Here is a 23,139-nt window from a genome sequence, read left to right on the forward strand (position 1 = left end):
TGGCCCTGATAGTGATTGCTTTTGGTATCAAGGAAATACTTGGTAGCCCTCAATCCCATTTGGTGTGGAATGGATGTATAGAGGGCCTCAACATCAATCAAGGCCAGCTACACCTTAGCCTCAACCACTATACCCTTGAGCTTATTGAGCAGATCCATTGTATCACGTATGTACGAAGTAAGGGATAGGACAAAGGGACGTAGAATTCTATCAATGTACAGTACAGACCAAAAGTTTGGACACACCTTCTCATTCAAAGAGTTTTCTTTATTTTCATGACTATGAAAATTGTAGATTCACATTGAAGTCATCAAAACTATGAATTAACACATGTGGAATTATATACATAACAAAAAAGTGCGAAACAACTGAAAATATGTCATATTCTAGGTTCTTCAAAGTAGCCACCTTTTGCTTTGATTAGTGCTTTGAACACTCTTGGCATTCTCTTGATGAGCTTCAAGAGGTAGTCACCTGAAATAGTCTTCCAACAGTCTTGAAGGAGTTCCCAGAGATGCTTAGCACTTGTTAGCCCTTTTGCCTTCACTCTGCGGTCCAGCTCACCCCAAACCATCTCGATTGGGTTCAGGTCCGGTGACTGTGGAGGCCAGGTCATCTGCCGCAGCACCCCATCACTCTCCTTCATGGTCAAATAGCCCTTACACAGCCTGGAGGTGTTTTAGGGGTCATTGTCCTGTTGAAAAATAAATAATGGTCCAACTAAACGCAAACCGGATGGAATAGCATGCCGCTGCAAGATGCTGTGGTAGCCATGCTGCTTCAGTATGCCTTCAATTTTAAATAAATCCCCAACAGTGTCACCAGCAAAGCACACCCACACCATCACACCTCCTCCTCCATGCTTCACGGTGGGAACCAGGCATGTAGAGTCCATCCGTTCACCTTTTCTGCGTCGCACAAAGACATGGTGGTTGGAACCAAAGATCTCAAATTTGGACTCATCAGACCAAAGCACAGATTTCCACTGGTCTAATGTCCATTCCTTGTGTTCTCTAGCCCAAACAAGTCTCTTCTGCTTGTTGCCTGTCCATAGCAGTGGTTTCCTAGCAGATATTCTACCATGAAGGTCTGATTCACACAGTCTCCTCTTAACAGTTGTTCTAGAGATGTGTCTGCTGCTAGAACTCTGTGTGGCATTGACCTGGTCTCTAATCTGAGCTGCTGTTAACCTGCGATTTCTGAGGCTGGTGACTCGGATGAACTTATCCTCCGCAGCAGAGGTGACTCTTGGTCTTCCTTTCCTGGGGCGGTTCGCATGTGAGCCAGTTTCTTTGTAGTGCTTGGGGACACTTTTAAAGTTTTCCCAATTTTTTCGGACTGACTGACCTTCATTTCTTAAAGTAATGATGGCCACTCGTTTTTCTTTACTTAGCTGCTTTTTTCTTGCCATAATACACATTCTAACAGTCTATTCAGTAGGACTATCAGCTGTGTATCCACCTGACTTCTCCACAACGCAACTGATGGTCCCAACCCCATTTATAAGGCATGAAATCCCACTTATTAAACCTGACAGGGCACACCTGTGAAGTGAAAACCATTTCAGGTGACTACCTCTTGAAGCTCATCAAGAGAATGCCAAGTGTGCAAAGCAGTAATCAAAGCAAAAGGTGGCTACTTTGAAGAACCTAGAATATGACATATTTTCAGTTGTTTCACACTTTTTTGTTATGTATATAATTCCACATGTGTTAATTCATAGTTTTGATGCCTTCAGTGTGAATCTACAATTTTCATAGTCATGAAAATAAAGAAAACTCTTTGAATGAGAAGGTGTGTCCAAACTTTTAGAATGATAGGATGTATCAACACATTGATCCAAATGTTCCAGATCTCTATAATTACTGAGTTTAGAAATAGATCAATGTGATGATCTGACCCTTTAGGTGGCATCTTTCTATTTTTATTCCTCAGAGTGGTAAATGGTCCCTTGCCTCTCTCTCTCTCTCTCTCTCTCTCTCTCTCTATCTCTCTCTCTCTATCATTTTCTTCAATCAACTGGGCAAGATCCTCTACACCCTGAAGATCATCGAGTTCTATTCCAATTCAATTTTTTTTTTACTGTTTGTTTGTGTGAACATTTTATGCCGTTTTTCTAATGAATAGATGTAAATCTTTAATCCAGTCAAAAACATTAAACCTAGTAGGTACAAACGATAGTCCTTTAGATATCATTATTAGTTTAGAGTCTGTTATTGTAGTACCCGATAGGTTCAAAATCAATGTGGGGTCATAGCCAAAATTAGTCTCCTCAGACCAGAGCACCTTCCTCCATACATTTTGGGAGTCTCCCACATGCCTTTTTGCAAACTCACAACATGCCTTTTTGTTTTTTGCTGAAAGTAATGGCTTTCTTCTGGCCACTCTGACTTTAAGCCCAAGTCTATGGAGCGTACAGCTTATTGTCGTACTATGTACAGATACTCCAGTCTCTGCTGTGAAACTCTGCAGCTCCTCGAGGGTTACCTTAGGTCTCTGTGCTGCCTTTCTGATTAATGCCCTCCTTGCCCTGTCCGTGAGTTTTGGTGGGTGGCCATCTCTTGGCAGGTTTGCTGTTGTGCCATGTTCTTTCCATTTGGTTATGATAGATTTGATGGTGCTCCTGGCGATCATCAAAGATTTGGATATTTTTTTTTATAACCTAACCCTGACTTGTATTTCTCACCAACATTGTCCCTTACTTGTTTGGAGAGTTCCTTGGTCTTCATGGCAGTGTTTGGTTGGTGATGCCTCTTGCTTAGGTGTTGCAGCCTCTGGGGCCTTTCAAAAAAGATGTGTATATGTAATGACAGATCATGTGACACTTAGATTGCACACAGGTAGACATCATTTCACTAAGTATGTGACTTCTGAAGGTAATTCGTTGCACCAGAGATTTTTATGGGCTTCCTAACAAAGGGGGTGAATACATACACACATGCCAATATTCTGTTTTCTATTTCTAAACAAGTTTTATTTATATATTTTTCTCATTTCACTTTACCAACTTAGACTATTGTGTTCTGATCTATCACATAAAATTCAGATTAACAAAACATTGAACTTAAGACTGTAAGGTAACAATACGAAAAAAGTCAAGGGGGTAAATACTTTTGAAAGGCACTGTAAATCTCCCTGTATTTGGAAAAGTTAGGATGATACTGCAGTTACAGCCTAGCCTTATTCCAAAACAGATTCTATACACAAATATATATGTATATATATATATATAATATTCTTTTATAAAAGATAGGTAAGTTTATACTATACCAGGGTATCGGCTAGCAGAAATCAGTTGCAATATTCAGGACTATAATTCAGTGAAGTACTATCTCCTCTCGGGGTGTGGTAATTGGTTGGAAAGAATTTTCAAGATGGCTGCCTCTGCTAGCTGTATTTCTAGTCAGATGGCTTCCTCAGGTAGGTGGATCAGATAGGATGGATTGGATGGATGGCCTCAGTGAGATGATCAGTTCATGCTGCCCTTTTTATCCCATTCAAAATGGGACTGGTCAGGTTTCATCATTAACTAGTGACATCAACTTATAACTCCACCCACCTATTTCGTAATTCATATCTTAATTTTACTCTACCACTAGATGGCATGGGAGATATATGAGTAAATTTTACAAGTACAGCTAATTCTTATATTTTCCTAAAAAGAGAGAAAAACAAGATTGCCTTTTGACCTAATCTTAGGGTCAACATTTCCTAATAATAGAAGCAAATAAGAATGTGTATCAAGAATTAGGCCTCTATTCACACATACACCTTAGTATACAACTCCACCAGACATCCATTCTGTTTCTAAATCCAGGACTAAACCCATCTAATTAAGAGAAATACTATAAAGTCCCTTTTCTATTCATTGGGAAAGACCTATTTCTGGTCTTTGGTCTATTGTCTTAGAGTGAAGATAAATATATCATATAGGAGACACACACAGTGATATTTGAGAAGTGAAATGAAGTTTATTGGATTTACAGTAAGTGTGCTATAATTGTTTAAACAAAATTAGGCAGGTGCATATATTTGGGCACTGTTGTCATTTTATTGATTCCAAAACCTTTAGAACTAATTATTGGAACTCAAATTAGCTTGGTAAGCTCAGTGACCCCTGACCTACATACACAGGTGAATCCAATTATGAGAAAGAGTATATAAGGGGGTCAATTGTAAGTTTCCCTCCTCTTTTAATTTTCTCTGAAGAGTAGCAACATGGGGGTCTTAAAACAACTCTCAAATGACCTGAAGTCAAAGATTGTTCACCATCATGGTTTAGGGGAAGGATACAGAACGCTGTCTCAGAGATCAGCTGTCTGTTTCCACAGTTAGGAGCATATTGAGGAAATGGAAGACCACAGGCTCAGTTCAAGTTAAGGCTCGAAGTGGCAGACCAAGAAAAATCTCGGATAGACAGAAGCGACGAATGGTGAGAACAGTCAGAGTCAACCCACAGACCAGCAACAAAGACCTACAACATCATCTTGCTGCAGATGGAGTCACTGTGCATCGTTGAACCATTTGGCACACTTTACACAAGGAGATGCTGTATGCGAGAGTGATGCAGAGGAAGCCTTTTCTCCGCCCACAGCACAAAAAGTGCTGCTTGAGGTGGGCTAAAGCACATTTGGACAAGCCAGCTTCATTTTGGAATAAGGTACTGTGGACTGATGAAACTAAAATTTAGTTATTTGGCCATAACAAGGGGCGTTATGCATGGAGGAAAAAGAACACAGCATTCCAAGAAAAACACCTGCTACCTACAGTAAAATATGGTGGTGGTTCCATCATGCTGTGGGGCTGTGTGGTCAGTGTAGGGACTGGGAATCTTGTCAAAGTTGAGGGACGCATGGATTCCACTCAGTATCAGCAGATTCTGGAGACCAATGTCCAAGAATCAGTGACAAAGCTGATAGGGGGGTTTGAACTTGCCAGCCTAAAGACCACGGACACCCCAAGTCAACCCTGTCACAATCGGAGATCCAAGGCGCATCTGACACTGATTTACCAGAGGGACGTATGATGCTCGTCCAGCGCTGAAAAAGGAGCCGATGATTGTAACAAGCGCCGGAACCTACATCTATAGAGCGGCGTGTTAAAGGACAGTGTGGGGAAAGGACCGAAGGAAATACCGATCCTAAAAGGCTTTGGCATAGCAGCAGAATTTTGTATAGCACCGTAATAGTGAGTAACAGCGGGACGCCGCACGTATCATTCACTGCTATTTCACCAGCTGCTTTTCTGTTACCTGAAGTATAATAACATTGTGGATTTCATTTTCCTGCAAAGACTGCACAGAATATAACCACTAAAGTGGAATAGACATTTTTTTCTAGCATTATCATCCCCATAGATTGGATCATATTAATACCCAGGGCTCTTGATATTTTTTATTAACTTATTTATATTTTTATCTGTATGTTTTATCAATTATTCTAAGATCATGTATGTTTTATGAATTGTTAGCTTTTAATTTTCAATAAACTGTGAGGTACATATATTTTGGAGAGTGCCCAGTATTTTATTCATTTACTATTCACTTTTAAAAGGAAGGGTGATTCCTTTTTTACTGAGAGCACCTCCTCCACTGTTTGCACCATTCCTGTGCGTCACTTTCTGCACGCTTTTATTTAGGATCTAATAAATATTTATTATATTTCTTTTTTGTGGTGCCCAAATTTATGCACCTGCCTAATTTTGTTTAAACAATTATTGCACACTTTCTGTAAATCCAATAAACTTCATTTCACTTCTCAAATATCTTACATGATATATTTAACTGACATTTTTTATCGTAACAACCAACGATTTATACAGGAAAATCATGACGATTAACAAGGTTGACCAAACTTTCCGTTCCCACTGTAATGCACTTATATGATTATACTTTACTTCCTTTATCTGAGCATAATAATATGTAGGATATAACATCTAATGATGTGAATAACTCTCTTTCTATTCACTAAAGATAAACTAAAACTCAGGACATTTCTACCCCATTGTCTTATCTGAGTAGATGCATTTTATTGTATCTGTCTAAACCTCTTTCACACAATAGCAGACTATACAAATATTTTTACCCAGATACTTAATCTTGGAGTTGGCTATTTGAAATCCAAAGATTTTGAACATATCCTACCCTTTCAAGACCAGACAAGATGGCTTAGGCTACTTTTACACTAGCACGGACTTCTGGCAGGCTGTTCACCTATAATGGGGGCAGGGGCAGAGTTCCGGCGAGGCATGACGAGAGGCTGTCTGAATAAATGTCTGACATGTCATAGTTTTATTCCGGCAGCCTCTCGACGTGCACTGCCGTTTCTCGCCGGAACTCCACCCCCGCCCCCATTATAGTCATTTGTGACGGAGCGGCATTCCGGAGGAACACTGTCACTAGTGGCAGGACGGATCCGACAGACTGTTCACCCGACGGAAAAGTCTGCTGGAGGCCCGTGCCGCCACTAGTGTGAAAGTAGGCTTACATTCAGCACAGATATCAGGATATCAAAGGCTATATATATATATATATATAATGGAATATTTTATACCCAATAGTTCTGACATAATTTAGGGGTGTTGCATGCAATCTAGGCTACCTGCTTCAGATATAGTGGTTTCAATATTGGACCCTATATTGGTCTCACGTTCGAGTGTGGGAGGGAAACACCACACCAAACAAAGGAGGGAATGGAAACTAGGGAAAGGAGATGGACACCTCCAATAAAACCCTAATCAAACCTAGGACCCTGGTACTAATGTCAGGACTGAGACAACCTGTTCCTCCAAAAGGAAGGACGAAAAGGAGTCTCCCTCAGGCCTTAATACAAATGACAGGTAAATGCAACACACAAAATAACCTAAACAAAATGCAAAAGGGAAAGAAAACACTTAACTTCAAGTGGCTATCGCTGCACCAGGAATTCAGCCAAGGTGTCGGGTGTCAGACCCCCACCAATCTGATATTAATGACCTATCCTGATGATAGGTCATCAATATAAGTCACTGCACAACCCATTTAACCCTCACAATCGACTGACGCTTTCTATTTTGTAGAAATCACTATTTAACTATCAAATTATCATCATCCGGCAGGACTGCAACGAAATCCAATACTTCAATTATAAAGCTGTAGACAGATGCCGCAGGATCACAACACTGACAATAGATGAGGACAGGTGCTTGCTTTTCTACTGAGCATACCCACAGCACTCTCATAGATTTCAATGAGTTCTTATACCCAGGTGCCTGCTTTAAAGATAATCTCTGGAATTGCTGTTGATAGCTCTAAGCAATAGTTCAGGCAAGATGGCTGGTCCGTAATCATGTAAAAAATAATAAAAAATAGAATGAAAAAAAGATGCAGTCAAGTAATAAAATAGAAAATTTGAAAAGTTTTAATTAGTTAAATAATAAGTTGATGTATGCCCTTTAAACTGCTGCAGTGAGCTGAATGGACTGTTATATGCTGGATATTAAAAAGGGATAATTCAATGATGAAGAATGAAACAGACCTTGATGTAAATTGCATCTCAACAAAAATGACAAAATGATGATTCAAGGTAAAGGCAAAGAGATACATAAAAGTCTCTCATCTAGCCTCCTTGTATAACAAAAGAGCAACATTTCTTCAACATTTCTTGCTATTTTATCATATGCATTTATTCACATTGGATGCACTTTAGAGCAAATAGCTGGAAAATGCAGTGGCCAGCAAGTGGATTAAATCAGGCGTACCAGCAAATGAGCCCATGTTAAAGAAAATCCATATTTTACCCTGGTTATGGCCTTGAAGCAGCATGATATCCATGGAGTAAGCATCACAAATTATGCCATTTCCTGTTCTGAAAAACCAAAATGAACCTGTAGGGAAGTTTATTATCAGGTCATGAGCGGCATATAAAACTTTCATTTGTACATTTCCAAGGTTAGCGAAAACGTTGTAGAAAATGATGTGCCATGTTTGGCATAATCGACATCGGAATGTGTTATGTTTAGAAAATATATACTAGTTTACGAATGTGGTTGGATTGAATAGGGTTATCCAACAAAGTACATAAAAAAAGGGGGGGGGGGAGTAATGCACGCTATCATTTGAACTATGTCAAGTCCCCCCCCCCTCCAAAATAAATAAAAAATATTAAATAACACTGCTCCCCAGTGTCATTTAAACCCTTACTCACCTCTTTGCAGCTCTGGTCTCTTCAGTTTCTGTGGGTGGGTAACAGCTCGTCATGTGATAGTCAATCACCTGCATCTCCCAGTAGTGCATTGTAGTCAGCTCGCATGAAAGAGTCCCTCACACATATCCCCAGTGATTCCACTAATAAATATTACTCCCGTATGCAGTGCCCTCCCTAATTTCCTTCCCAGCATTGATAGGAGTAAGGGAGCAAGGAACCTACTCAGCATTTCGGTCTATTACTGAATGCAGGAGAAGGTGGGCCAGAATTTTAGCCATGTAAGAAACAGCACAGGTGTTTCTAGAGAACAAAATGTAAAGTACATAAAAAACAAACAATATTTTTATTGCATGTACTGTATATTGCAAAAATTATTTGATTGGAATGCCCGATTCATTGTACAGGAATACTTTTTGTGGGATAACCCCCGTAATGTATAGTCTTTTACTATATTGTTTACTTGAGAATGTTTAATAATTTAAACAAGATAAATGCTTTTTTATTGTGTCACCAATTCATTTAAAACATAAAAACTATGATTTATTGATCATATATATTGTAAACTAACATCGCAATAAAGGTTCATCTGGGTGTTACCAGTTTGGGGGATGTCCCTGCACAGTCTGAATTCTCAGTTACACGTCAGTGTTTTGATCAGTGATTTCCATCAGTGATTGTGAGCCAAAACCAGGAGTGTAGACTCCACTGACACAGGGCCCTTGTGCAAGACCGTATGCCCTCTGAGCTCTACTGTGTGCGTCGGTTCGCCGTGGGACTATTGTCCCGCACTCTTATGAGTGCAGGACAATAGCACCACAGGCGTTCCGACGTGCACAGCTTAATTGTAATCTATGATGCTGTGTGCTCCGGCTTATGGACCGTATGTTTCGGAGGGCATACGGTTGTGTGCAAGGGCCCATAAGATACGAGAAAGATCTGCACCTGTTCTGTGTTTAGAGCTGCCCCTGGTTTTGCCTCAAAATCACTGATGGAAATCACTGACCAAAACACTGACGTGTGAATGAGGCATGTCACTGTCCAATTAGTGCTGCCAGTGTTGTACTTTGCAGGGACATACCCACAGCTGATAAGACCCGCCTGGACTTTTATTGCAGACTGACGGCAATTCATTCTTAAACTTATAATAGGAATAATAGAGGGATGGCTCAACATAGAGTCATAAGAATGGATGGTCCAGAATGTGACAGATAATAGCTAGTCACTGTGCTCCAACCAGGAGACCCCTTGTGATTGGCTCATTATAAAGGAACCTTTTTATCAAGTAGGGATTATTTCTGAAAGCCCTTTCATTTTCAGAAAGAATATTCAGCCTTTTGGAGGATACATTTTTAATTTATTAATTTAACATTCTTTACAATACATTAAAATGTAGAAAAATATTTGCAATATAAGGCTACTTTCACACTAGCGTTCGGCTGTCCGCTCGTGAGCTCCGTTTGAAGGGGCTCACGAGCGGACCCGAACGCTTCCGTCCAGCCCTGATGCAGTCTGAATGGACGGAGGCGTGCGGATCCGTCCAGACTTACAATGTAAGTCAATGGGGACGGATCCGTTTGAAGATGCCACAATATGGCTCAATCTTCAAGCGGATCCGTCCCCCATTGACTTTACATTGAAAGTCTGGACGGATCCGTCCGAGGCTATTTTCACACTTAGCTTTTATATGCCAATATAATGCAGACGGATCCGTTCTGAACGGAGCCTCCGTCTGCATTATTATGATCGGATCCGTTCAGAACGGATCCGATCGAACGCTAGTGTGAAAGTAGCCTAAACCTACAGTTAGCTCTGAAATATAGTTAAAGAGGATTGTCGGCCCTTCTGATCTGTTTATTACTTGTGCTCCCCATAATACTGGATCTCACTCTGCATTGTACTGTTCCTCCCTGTTTCTAGTAAGGCCTCATGCACACGACCGTTGTTGTGTTCCGTTCCGCAAAATGGGGTTCTGTTGTTCCGTGATCCGTTTTTGTTTCCGTGTGTCTTCCTTTATTTTTGGAGGATCACCAGACATAAAGGAAAGTAAAAAAAAATCTAAGACAGGTTTGCCATGCAAATAATAGGAAAAGAAACGACGCGGATGACAATCTTGTGTGCCTCCGTGTTTTTTAGCGGTCCCATTGACTTGAATGGGTCCGCAAACCATTTTCCGCAAAAATAGGACAGGTTATATTTTTTTGACGGACTGGAACCACGGATCACGGACGCGGATGACAATCCGTGCATTAGCTGAGTTTTCAATGGACCCATTGAAAGTCAATGGGTCCCCAGAAAATCACGAAAAACGGAACAACGGACATGGAATGAAACAACGGTCATGTGCATGAGGCCTAAGGGAAATGTTCCTACACGTTCTGTCATTGTCCAATCAGAGTTAGCCATGCTACAGAGCAACATAACCCTTTGATAAGGAGAATGGTAATACCCAGTTATAAATGTATGCATAACTTTCTAGGAGTAATAACTGAGGAACTGCACAATGCAGATAAAGTGATCCAGAATTATTTCATGGGGATTACAAGTATTTGCTAAAACAGACATATCAGAGTTGAGAGGTCCTCTTTAATGGCCTTATTTCAGAATTCAACAAAAATATAAGTGATCTAAGTTTTGTTCATTTAAGCTACTGGAGTTCAAGGTGTTGTGACCATAATGCTCTAAAATGCACTTGTATTACAGCCATATCAAAGAGGCTAGTCAGAGCTAAAGGGGTTGTGCCAACCTTAAATGTTATTTTTAATATAATTCAGCATGAAAAACAAGTTACTTTTGTAATTTTCTTTCTGTTACAAAAATGTACCAGTTGTGAGATTTTCTACTAGATTATAATGACTCCCTCTATTGTTCAATCTGTACAGTAGTGTCCATCCTTTACCTTCCACCAACCACATCTACTGTGAAAAGCTGTAACAGTTTCAAGGAGAGATCTGAAGCAGAAATGGCATGCCCCCTGAGAACAGACATACCCTCAGAGAAAGGACACACCCCTGAGCTGCCAGTCTGAAGAGACTGGTGCATAGCCATTGAATCAGTGAATGGGGGTAGCTCTGGATCCATGCGAGGTGCAAGGCTAGTTCTAGCTTTGTTGGAAAGAAATGTTCATGTACTATATGATGTTTGATTTTCATTTTCTTACATTAATCATGGGATAACCTCTTTGAATTAAAACTTGGGCATCCTCTGTACATGTGCTAAAAGAATAGCCTCTTCCAGCGCTGCGCTGCAGTACTCCCGACCACTGACCTCATCTTCCTGGCTGCAGTGGTGACTTTCTGTGTACATAGTTAATGGTGCAGCCAATCTCTGGCCACGGCAGTATACGGGATGTCACCGCTGCAGCCCGAAATACAAAAAGTGGTGCGATGACTGCAGCACAGGAAGTGACTGGGGAGAAAAGGTGGAAGTATGGCGTCTTTCTTTATTTCGTGGCATGTACAGCTGCTGTCTGATTTTTTTATTTAAAGGGGCTCTGTACTTCAAGAGATATAACAAAAGTTTACATAGTTGGGGGTCTGAGTGCTGAAACCCCGCCGATCTTTAGGACGAGAGGAGAGAAGCGCTCGCTTAGCACATTCTCTCTCCTATTTTGAGACAGGCTCAATAGAAAGTCTATGAGCGCTCCCCCATCTTTCTGGAGATCAGCGGGGGTCTCAGTGCTCAGACCTCATCGATCTAAACTTTTGATATTTCCCTTTGACATATTCCAGTGCCATTTTAACTTGAACAACCCCTCCGAGTAGAATTCCATGGACAGATACCCTGATACACAGTTAAGTATTATCACAGATTGGTCGTCGTCACCTTGGTTAACAAAATTCTTTCCTTTTTGCCTCCACAGATACTTTTGCAAGCAAAGTGGCAGCTATCCAGGATCAATATGCTGATGCCTCCATAGGTAATGTCACCGGTAGCAACGCTGTGAATGTTTTCCTGGGGATTGGCGTGGCATGGTCCATTGCTGCCATTTACCATACAGCTCGTGGAGAGGTGTTTAGAGTCAATCCTGGCACTCTGGCTTTCTCCGTCACTCTTTTCACCATATTTGCATTCATAAACGTTGGTGTCCTGCTCTACAGACGACGGCCTGAAATTGGTGGTGAGCTGGGTGGGCCGCGGACTGCCAAGCTTCTTACATCGGCCCTCTTTTCTCTCCTGTGGCTCTTGTACATTTTCTTCTCATCTCTGGAAGCCTACTGCCACATACAAGGCTTCTAAATAAACACTCCAAGATAGTAAATATATAAATATATATAAATATATGTAGAATGAACAGAGGAAAAAAAAGAGACATTGCCATTTCCACTTACCTGCTGATGGAATGCGAATGTAAAAGCATTCCTTTTAATGGGTAGGAGCAAGAATTTAAGGTTTCTTACCTGGGGGCATCATGTTGAACTAGGCATTGATGCAGGGACATCTTTGCAACTGTACCTAAAACAGTGTACTATACATGTTTGACTACTTTTATTTTTGAAATGACTAATCTGAATGCTACTTGGGCCTTTTTGTTATAATGTAAAGATGCCGGAATTACTAGTAACTATTTTTCTGTTGATGTTATTGGGGAGCGAGAGGGGTGAAAGTCTGGAAGAGAAACCTTTCTGATATTCCAATAGCCATTGTCAAAAGTTAATTGAACCAAGTGGCAAATGGAGAAGTAGTATGCCAGCAAGATGTTCATGAGTTGAAATTGATTACTCTACAGTGTATCTCAAGGGCATTTGACTCTACCGTGCTCTGTTAGCTTCATGTGTGGACCTGAAATGGGTAAATAAATCCAACCAAACAAGAAGCCTTCTCCTCTCCAACTAACTGTTGCATTGTAACTAGCATGTGTTTCTCCCTGTTCTAAGTCACCAAACTACAACAAGTCTTTCCTGTTTGTGCTTTGCCTACATAAAATGACCATATTAGAAGCCCCTTTGCCGGTCTAGGCAAATTGTCTGCTGTTGCTTAGACGACATCCAGAGCCATCCATGCAAGAGTCTTCTGGGCACCTATCCAACCATAACCATAGTCATGTCTTGGAATGTCTTTGTTCTTATGTGTACTGTTGTGCATGAATGAAAAGTATTTGTGTATGCTATAGCTTAGCGATTTTCCCCATTAACCAATGTTGATTGAATGTGAAAGACATGAATGTGTTTGTTTTTTTTTCCTCTCGTTACATGTTTGGGTTTTTTTGTACGTTTTTCGGTGGTTGTTTTGTGTATTGAGTAATATAGACAACCTCTGTAAATTCAGCATAGTTCTGTACAAAGTACAGTATGGCAGCATACAACTAATGAAGGATGTGAAAGCCTCTCTATTTGCATTGCCCATTGAAAGGTTTAGTATGGGTCTCATTCAGATATTTAAATACCAAAAATGTGCCTAGGAAATTATAGAATTATTTAAGGAAGTATTTATTAGAATTTATATATTTTACAATAACTAATAGAGGCTGTGGATCGCTACTAGTGGATTATATGCTAGACATATCACACATTGCATTATTATTATAGCACATTTTCCACAATTATTTTTGTTTTCAAAAAGCAGTGCCATTGCCTTGTAGTTAAAACTGGATTTTTTTTTTAAAGAATTGCTAAAGGGAATGAATGGGTCCGAAGCCTTAAGTAGCCATCATAAGTATGCTTTGGTCTCAGCTTTCTTATTAGAAATGTGTGGTTTTCAGTATCAGATTTGTAATATCTGATTTTATATATATGTATATATATATATATATATATATATCATGCAGCTTAGATACAACACTTTTAACTATTTTGAAGTCCAGTTTGAAAGTGCAGCGAAAGTATGATTTTGTTGCCAAAAATTGCATTATCAGATTACTAGCACAATGTTGATAAGTCTGCATTGGATGTATACCAAGGGAAGGTTTGCCATAGATATATTATTGCAAGAAGTCTGTTGAGTCCCTGCCGTGCACTGTAACAAGCCAAAAAATTAGCATTATGAATCTGACCTTGGAGTGCTCCTGCGGTCGAAAAACTACTATGCTTTACACATAGACCATGCCATGCTTACCATATGATGTACTGGCGACTAACTGCACCAATCTGGACCTCTTTACAAAAACAGTATCATTAGTAGATGCTTTATATGCTTTCATCCTCCATAGCTTAGTCTGATTGTCAACAGCTATGTTTGACCTACATTAATTAAATGATTGATACAAATAACTGCAAAAATACATAGAAGTTATATTTAGTGGTGCTTCAAGCTACAATATCAAGTTATAACTTGAGACCATAATTTTATGAAAAACTAGTAACTGGTATCCGAAGCCCCAGAAATATCTTCTCAAATTAAAAGAATAATGTTGATTAAAAGCTGATGGAAGTTTATATAATTACTTTCTTTATTGAAACCAGGAGCTTCTTCAGGATCCATTACAGTAATAATAACTTGAGGCCATTATCACCTGTTGTCCTGGCAAAGGTGGAGAGAAATACAGTACATACTGAACACGTACATGAATGTACTGTACCTCAGAAAGTGGGTACTAGACAATCAATACATGCATTTTGGTAATACAGAGCCACCTACTTGCACCTTAAAGTGATGTGTGAATTTACTGGCATTCAACCAATGAAATACCGACTCTGTCTGAATGGATCTTCCAGCCAATCATAAACCCTGTAGATTGATAGTATCTTTGACATTGTAATTTCAATGTCATTTTTTAGTTACAGTGGCCCAGAAAAGGTCATATTGTACCCTGAGGCCATTGTACGGGCCTTTTGTACACGGGTCTAGGATCGGGATAGTTATTGGGGATGAACAGTCTTATGAACGCTCAATCACGATAATTTTCCTATGTAAAGGTGCCGTCGATCCCTCGATGAAGGAGCTTACACTCAGGAGCTGGCATCTTTCATGCCAGACCTAAAATCATCGTATAAACAGGAATGTACTGCCAACAAGTAATGAACCTGTATGAGAATAGAGAAACGATCATTCATTCCCATACAGAGGAGATGAATGAGCGGCACGATTGGTTCTTTCCCAGGTGCTGCCCTATCCATCAGCCCATGTAAATAGGTCCTAAGATTCAAAATGAATTGACTCCTTGGTATGGTAAGACACTTCTGCCACCTTTCATCCCACTACTAACAACAAAGTTACAATTTCCTCTGAAAAGTTTGAACACTACGTCAAATGCAGCTTTATGTGTCAACAGCCTATAGACCATTCTGCAAGATTTCTGTAGCAAATGGTACCTGTGTAAAATCCCATTTCTTTAGCAAAACAATTTGGAATTCTGTCGGTGGCACATTTTTACGCACAATTTTTAGAACCATGTAATAAATTATTAAACGTTCTGTTTTTTATTCAGCTGCAAATAACTGCCTGAAAATTCTACAATCATAGAGACTCAAGTATGATCACAAATACGGACAGGAACTGGAGGTGTTGTCTACAGCAAACCTATGTGATGGTGGCATTCAATGTCAGACCTGCTTTGAAAAAATATTTGATTGGTTCCCATTGGAGACACCTTCAGTTCTTGCCTGCACTGATACATGAGGCCCACTCAGTGCCTCCTAGAAAGACATCATATCCAATACATCATGCTATCGTTAGTATACCACATCATTTGTAGTTTTGACACTTAATGATAATTAAGACAAACTAAATGGTTTTACCTAAAATTAGACATATCATAAAACTATTTAATTACCTTTACCGAAACAAAAGAATTCAACAGTCAAAGTGCATTGATTGTGATATGTAATGGATATTCACAACCAAGATTCTTCATATGCAAACGGTTAGATTTTGCTTTTATTTTCTTTGTGTAGTGTCACTTGCTTGGTATGGAAATTTGTAGTTTGACACAGATAATGAAGCATTTAATGCACAGGAAAGATACTTTGTGACTAAGCAATACATGCAGTTGAAAACATTAAGCATTTAGGATTTTCAGGAATATGTTATTTTTTATATAGATTGGTCTACGTGTTAGTATATTTTGTCAATTATTTTGGCTGAACACTAGCTTTAAAGGGAATATGTCAGCAGTTTTGACAGTGCTATTCTGATGACAGTACTAAGTAGGGACTGGGGAGGGCAGGACAAACATACCTTTTGTGAATCTTTTAGCATGAGTAGTGTGAATATGAAGTTTTATTCTGCCAGTGTCTGCTCCTCACGCACAGTGGAGGTGGAGCTTCACTGTGAGGTGCTCTCTGCTTTCTGCATTAAGCTGTTTCACATCCTCTCACTTACAGCTGCAGTGGGCTCCTGGTTGGATATTACAGCTGTCAAAAAGTCCAGATTCTCACTACTTTTGATAACAAAGGCTCTACAAAAAGCATGTTTGTGTGCTTTTAGCAGTTTAGCACGGTCAAATTGGCATGACACCGAACTGTAACATTCCCAGAAAATCCCCAAATTATTCTACCCCTGTAGTCCTGGGCTCAAAGGGAACCTGTCACGCTGAGCATGCAGTCTAATCTGCAGGCATCATGTTATAGCAGGAGATACTGAGCAGACTGATATATAGTTTTGCTGGAAAAGGTTCTGTATTTATTTTTTTAACTAAAACTCTGCACGTTCTGGGCTTTTCCCACACATTTATATCACTTTGTCCCTATAACACTGTTTTTAGACTGGTCCACTATAAAGACAATATTTGAGTATACATGTAGAAATTCCTATACTTGAGAACATTATATTAACCAAAAATAACATTATTTTTTTTTTTTTTAGATTTTTAGACATTAACCATAAAGCACCTTTTTTTCTGAAATAAAAATATGTTTATGCCAGCATATATTTAGTAGAGACAAATTCCAGATGGCTGAAATTCATACAAGTTAAAAGCTTATTGTACAGTGCCAAGGATATTAAGATTTTAGTATGGATTTTTTATTTTTTATTTTTTTCTGGTTTGAATAAAAAAAAAATGGACAAATAAATTACCAAATTCATCTTCAAACATATGGCCAGAAATGTGGATAGTTTGTTGTACAACTTCTTTTTGAATGAGGGGAAAAATAAAATATAATTACATTTTTCGGGTAAGGTAAATGAAGTAACTACTATAAAAAAAAATCAATATAACATAGCCATTTGATGTTTTACATTTAAGTTATAATAGAAACACCTGATTTTGCACTTTTGTCTGTTGTTTTTCTTATGTTTGTTATGATTTCACTTTAGTCCTTGCAAATATTGCATTCATATCTTGAGAACACTACTCACTGCTAATAGTGCATGCTTATTATACAAGCAAAAATACAAAAAAAAGCAAAAATAATTACTCAAAAAAAGTTGCAGTTGGGTACTGGGGGAAAAAAGTAAATCCTTTTTTTGCCTTGCTTAGGTTCTGGAATAAAAAAATAAAAATATATCTCAGTACACGGGGTTCATGTTTTTGGGTTATACAGATTTAATTAAAGGGATTGAAGCTTTTTTTTTTCTTTGAAACTTTATAGTGTGTTTTGTGCACCAATGTAAGATTAAGCACGTATACTGTGATAATTGTTTGTGGTTCACGTTCAAATGACATCATCACAATATAAATGGAAACTCTGAGGTTTATTGATGACATATGATACTGTACATATAATGTATTATCTATTTTCTTTGTCAATCGGCACTTTTATTTTTTTGCTTTCATGCTTATAAAAATAAAAATTAAAAAAAAAGAAATTGTTGTGAGAAACATTTTTCCTGATTGTTTAACTCAAAATATGCCAAAATATTTAACCTTTTTGACCTGGATTTTTGACAAGATTAATAACTGATTTATAATATTTAGATTTATGGATTAGCATTATAATATATTTCAACATTAGTTCAATGCTATTAATTACATTATGGGGTATAGGGTAAAATAGTGAAAGGATGGATTGGAAACCCAAAAGAATTTTAAAAAAATTATAATAAACAACCCGCATATTATATAATAGATAGGGAAAAATGCCAACTTGCTGATGCACTATTAGCCACTGTATGTGAATCCTCCGTAAACTGCAACTTTTGCTTCCTAAATGTTCTTCATTACACAACTTCCTTCTCATTATAAATATCAATATATTGAAATAACAAAATAGTTCACAATTTTAAATCTGTATTATCAACCTATATGTCCATTTCTACAACTTCATGCATTTGTATCATTTTATATGAATCTTATTTTATGATCATTTTTCATAATGATTCTCCCCAAAAATTCACCATGCCCAGTACTGAAATGAAATTTGAGTGTGGGTTTTGTATGCATGTGAAGTCTTGGGTACAGAGAAGTAAATTTTACACAGCACTTGGTTTGCCTAACATAATAGCGGCACGTACAGAGATGCCTACAATATAGCTTTCATTTTATTCCTAAATACTAAGTGAAAGGGCCATAAAATTAACCAATAAAAAGTAATTTCAGTAGAAAAATGTTCACAGGTATGAGTTCTGAATATACTAGTTAGGGATTGGTAGCCCCCATTCAGTGTTAAGCCTGTATAAGGCAGATTTCTGCCAGATGATAGCTAAAGAGCTTTTGTAGTAATGCTCTTTAGCGATGATCTGGCAGTGTAATACTACCGCTGATTACCAGATGAACAAGCAAAATCTCTTGACATGTTTAAAAATCATTTGCAGGCAGCAGATCGCGGTGTCTAATCACGATCTGCTGCCGGCAAACAGTGATTCAGAATAGGAAAGAGTGATGGCATAACGATCGCTCCTCCCTATACTGAGGAGATTGCTGCATGTAATAGCAGCGGTCTCCTCCACTAGCTAGCAGGCAATTGCCGGGAAGGAACGCTTTCTTCCTGACAATCTCCAGCAGAATAGGGCTGTCTAATGCAGCCTTTAGTATATCATTTTAGGTCTTAGATAACATAACATGTCCCTATTAATCTAATGATGGAAGATGGTAACATCATTGAAGGAGAAAATAGAGGTAAGAAGTTTTCAGCAGTGATAGCATTTGCACAGGCCTCTTTAAGGAACAGTTTCACAATACAAACTATATAAATTAATAAATAGAGCTCTTAGACCTGATGAGACAGATGTACTTACCATACAAGTCCATGTCAACTTTTCCTGCCTGATATTAGAATCATGGTCTTTTTAGTGCATAAAGAGAGAGCTCATGGGTGCAGTGTATTTAGCTTAATTGACAAGCTACAAATACTGAGCAGTGTGAAATTTCAGCAGCAGCACTGAGAAGATACACTGATATACACTAAAAGGAACTTGTCAGAGGGCTGGGTGACCAGATATAGAGGTTAGCTGGTGGATACACTGGACTTGTGTCACATTGTAGCTAAACTCATAGAAAGGCGTAGATAGCTATTTTGACATAGATTTTCACAATAAGCACACCATTTTTATCAGGTCTAAGATCTATGGTGAGATCTTCAAGCACACACCAACTGTGTCATTAAAGATGTATTTAAGAGAAGGAAGAAGGATAATTCATTTCATTCCAGTCTCCACTCTGACAATCCATTCGTAATTAAACAGTAAAATAACTTTAAAAACATAAAACCTATTCTTAACATACACTTGGAACCGAACCTGGGTTCGATACAAAGGTTTTTCACAGTAGAAATTAATTTCTGAAGTTATTACACAAAGTCTTGCGAAACTTCACAAAGTAATAACTTCAGCTCATTTGAGCCAATACATTCTAATACTATACGGAGCGCTCACTCCGTACAGTATTAAAACAAAGTTTTATGTGAATCGACTTCGGATGAAGCATCCGAAGTCGATTCGCTCATCCCTAGTTATATCATATTCAATCAGTGCAAGGTTTTCTAGTATGCACAGTGCTGCAGATTTTTTGGATGAAGTCAGAATCCAATGCTGCTTGCACCAGTTGCACCCTAAGGAGCTATTTGATAAGCTTCTGCTTGTAATCCACTTTATCTATGTGGATTCAGAGTGCTGCTCACCTGTGAACTGCTCTGTTATATAGTGCTTTTACTTATGCTCAAAAGATACTTGTGGGGCAATTCAAAGGTATGGTATTCTTGACTATACTAACACATAATTCGTATACTAGAAATTATCTTGTCAGTATCACTTGCTTGATCTCTGAAGCATCTCAGCACAACAAAAAATATTAGTGAGCTTATTAGAAATGGGTTCAGTTGTCTAGTATATAGTTAAAGGGCAGGTCATCAGTATCTGATCGCTGGGGGTTCATTGAGGTGAATGGAGCTAAGTGGGATACCGGTGTACAGCGCTATGCTTGGTAAACTGCGAGAAGGCTGCTGCGCTCACAGGAGCACCGGTGCCTTGCAAAAACAGCTGAACAGCGGGGGTCCTGGGTGTCAGACCCCCATAGATCAGATACTACCCTAAGGGTAGACCATCAGTATCAAAATCCTGGAAAGCCACTTTAACTTTACATTTAAAATGGCTGTGTGGTTAAAAAAATATATATATTAGCTTTTTTTTTTCAGGAATAGCACATTTGGCATTTTAACTTATCTCTGTTTGAAGTGAATGGGAATGAGCTGCTGTAAGTTCTGTAGCACCTTTGAGCTAACCAAAAACTCTTTCACATGTGCAGCAGAGGTATCGGGCAGGCTGTTCCATCAGAAAACAGCCTGCCAGGCTGTTCCGGCATTGCCAGATTCTGCCGCCTGCCCGTCGGACCCCTTTGACTATAGTAGAGTCGAGCAGAGATGCTACCCAACTAATAGGTCAGGAATCGGCTGGACAAAAACCGCTGCGTGCATGTAAAAAGACCTGATAAAACACATCCATCAGTAATCAGTTTTCTATACATAGATTGAGAAAATAAAAAATAATTTAAACTGCAACAAAAATAGATTTAGAAGGAATAGCCTATATAAACCTTGATTACTAAAGTTGAATTTCCATTTATACTCTTACGGCCTATATTACAGCTCGAACCCCTAAACTACAGCCCCGCAACTACTATAAAGTGATCTAAGTCCGATTTACCTCTTTTTTACAGAAAGCCCAAGAGTTCTTGACAACCCCTTTCCTGTGTTTAATGTATTTAAAAGAAATATAAATTTTTATCATGTATGCTTTTTTTATTTTCCCATTTCCAGTTATTCTTAAATAGTTTTTTTTTTTTCTAAGTGAAAAGAACGGTAACTGGAAACAATTTGCAATTAAAGAATTGAAATGGAGAAAATCAATTACAAGTGGGTAGTAAAGCCTACAGTCACTTCCAAAACTGAGGTCTGTACATAATTTAGTAAATTTTCCTTGCAGTAATCCTTTTCGAGAAATGTCAAGACTCTTTAACAATAAACAGTGCAGTTCTTTGGAAGTACTTTTAATATTCAGTGACTATTGGTACAGTATGAGCCAACAAAAGTCAAGTAAATTAATTTTTCAGATATACATGGAACGAGGAATTAAACTTTTTGGACGGTAAAATTTGGGAATCTTTTATGATTGTGATGTATTGGATAAACAACTGACTATTTTAGCGTTTGTTATTACAGAATTTAAGAATTCAGATTGATGTTAAATTACAAAAGATTTGTAAAAATTTGGAAAATGGCACATTTTACATATCTGTTTCAGGATATGTTGAATTAGATTGTGCAAAAGAAACATTTTCCACTGGATAATCTAATAAGTTAAAGTTATATCCGGATCATACTATCAAAGGTTTGTTGACTGTGGTGATATCAAGTCATACATTGTATGTATGCATATATAGTTTAAGCTAAAAATGGCCATTCTTAAATTCATGGATAGAATAAAGACAACTTGTCATAAGAGGTTTTCCACAGGGTAGGTCATCGATAGTGGGACGATGGAGGACCAACTTGAACATATGTTGCTGCCTCTTCATAGTATACCAAGCGCAGTGCAGGACTCTGGCTGAGTTTGGTATTGAATATCAATGCTATTCACTTAAATGCAACTGAGCTGCAGAATGGCCATGACCACCAATGGACACTAGAGATGGACATCATGTCACAGGCCAAGAAAGAGGCCCCAGCACACCCCTTCAAACAGCTGACTGGTGGGGATGCTGGGAGTCAGACCCCCACTGATCTGATATTGAAAACCTATCCAGAAAATACTAAGCTTTATACAGATGTGAATGTAACATCTACAGAATTAGAAATTAATCTATGCAAATGTCCACTTAAGCTATATGAATATGAACGTATTCGTCTTGTGATCCACAAAATACGGATACCTTCCATGTGCAATCCACATTTTTCTCAGTGCCATTAACATAAATGGCTATCCTTGTCCACGAAATGGACAAGAATTGGACATGTTTTATAATTTGCGGGATGGGACATACAGATGTAGACAGCACACAGTTGAAATCCGTGTGCTGTCCGATTCTTTTTTGCAGATCCATAGAAAAGAATGGGTCCTCAAAAAATGTGCATCAGACTGGGGTCCAGAATACAGTCACTTGCATGAAGCCTTAAGAAGTATTAGATTGGTATCTGGGATTAAAACATTGATGGCATATGAATGTTTCATATTACGTCCTATTGACCTGCATCTTCTCAGGCATAAACGCCGTTCTCATGCTATGCAGAGCCTCTCACCTCACAGATTTTATTAAATTGGTTATCCCATGATTAATGTAAAAAAATGAAAATCAGACATGATATAATACATGAAAATCAGCTACAACCAGCCCTCTACCTTCCCATTCATTGCTCCAAATGCTCTGCTAGATTTGTTTCAAGCTGGGGGATCATGTAATTTCTTAGGCGGCATGTTTTTTTTGCTACAGGTCTCTCCCTGTCACACCTCAGGGAGCATATCTTTTCTGCTGCAGCTCCTTCCCTGTAACTGTCACAGCTTCTAACAGTAGATAAAGCTGGTGGCAGTGAAGGATGGAACTGAGCATGTGCGACCACCTCAACGAGGTAGAAAGAGAAGTAAGGAAAAGAACAAACAGCAGGTGGCGCTTTGCAGACACATTTTATCGAATAACTCAGTGGCGATACTA

At 38.7% G+C, this 23,139-nt stretch overlaps 1 protein-coding gene across 9 annotated transcripts in view; it reads left to right on the forward strand.

The window, feature by feature from the left end:
- LOC122936247 (sodium/calcium exchanger 1) overlaps nucleotides 1-17,867 on the forward strand; it is a 544,043-nt gene extending 526,176 nt beyond the window's left edge. For all 9 annotated transcript variants that reach the window (XM_044292345.1, XM_044292347.1, XM_044292348.1 and 6 more), the window contains one exon: nucleotides 12,043-17,867. In XM_044292345.1, the coding sequence (XP_044148280.1) occupies nucleotides 12,043-12,419 (377 nt within the window). In that variant the 3' untranslated portion in view covers nucleotides 12,420-17,867. The remainder of the gene's footprint in view (nucleotides 1-12,042) is intronic.
- Nucleotides 17,868-23,139: the final 5,272 nt, after the last annotated feature.

Source organism: Bufo gargarizans, chromosome 4 (genome assembly GCF_014858855.1).
Source record: "Bufo gargarizans isolate SCDJY-AF-19 chromosome 4, ASM1485885v1, whole genome shotgun sequence".
Lineage (NCBI taxonomy): Eukaryota > Metazoa > Chordata > Amphibia > Anura > Bufonidae > Bufo > Bufo gargarizans.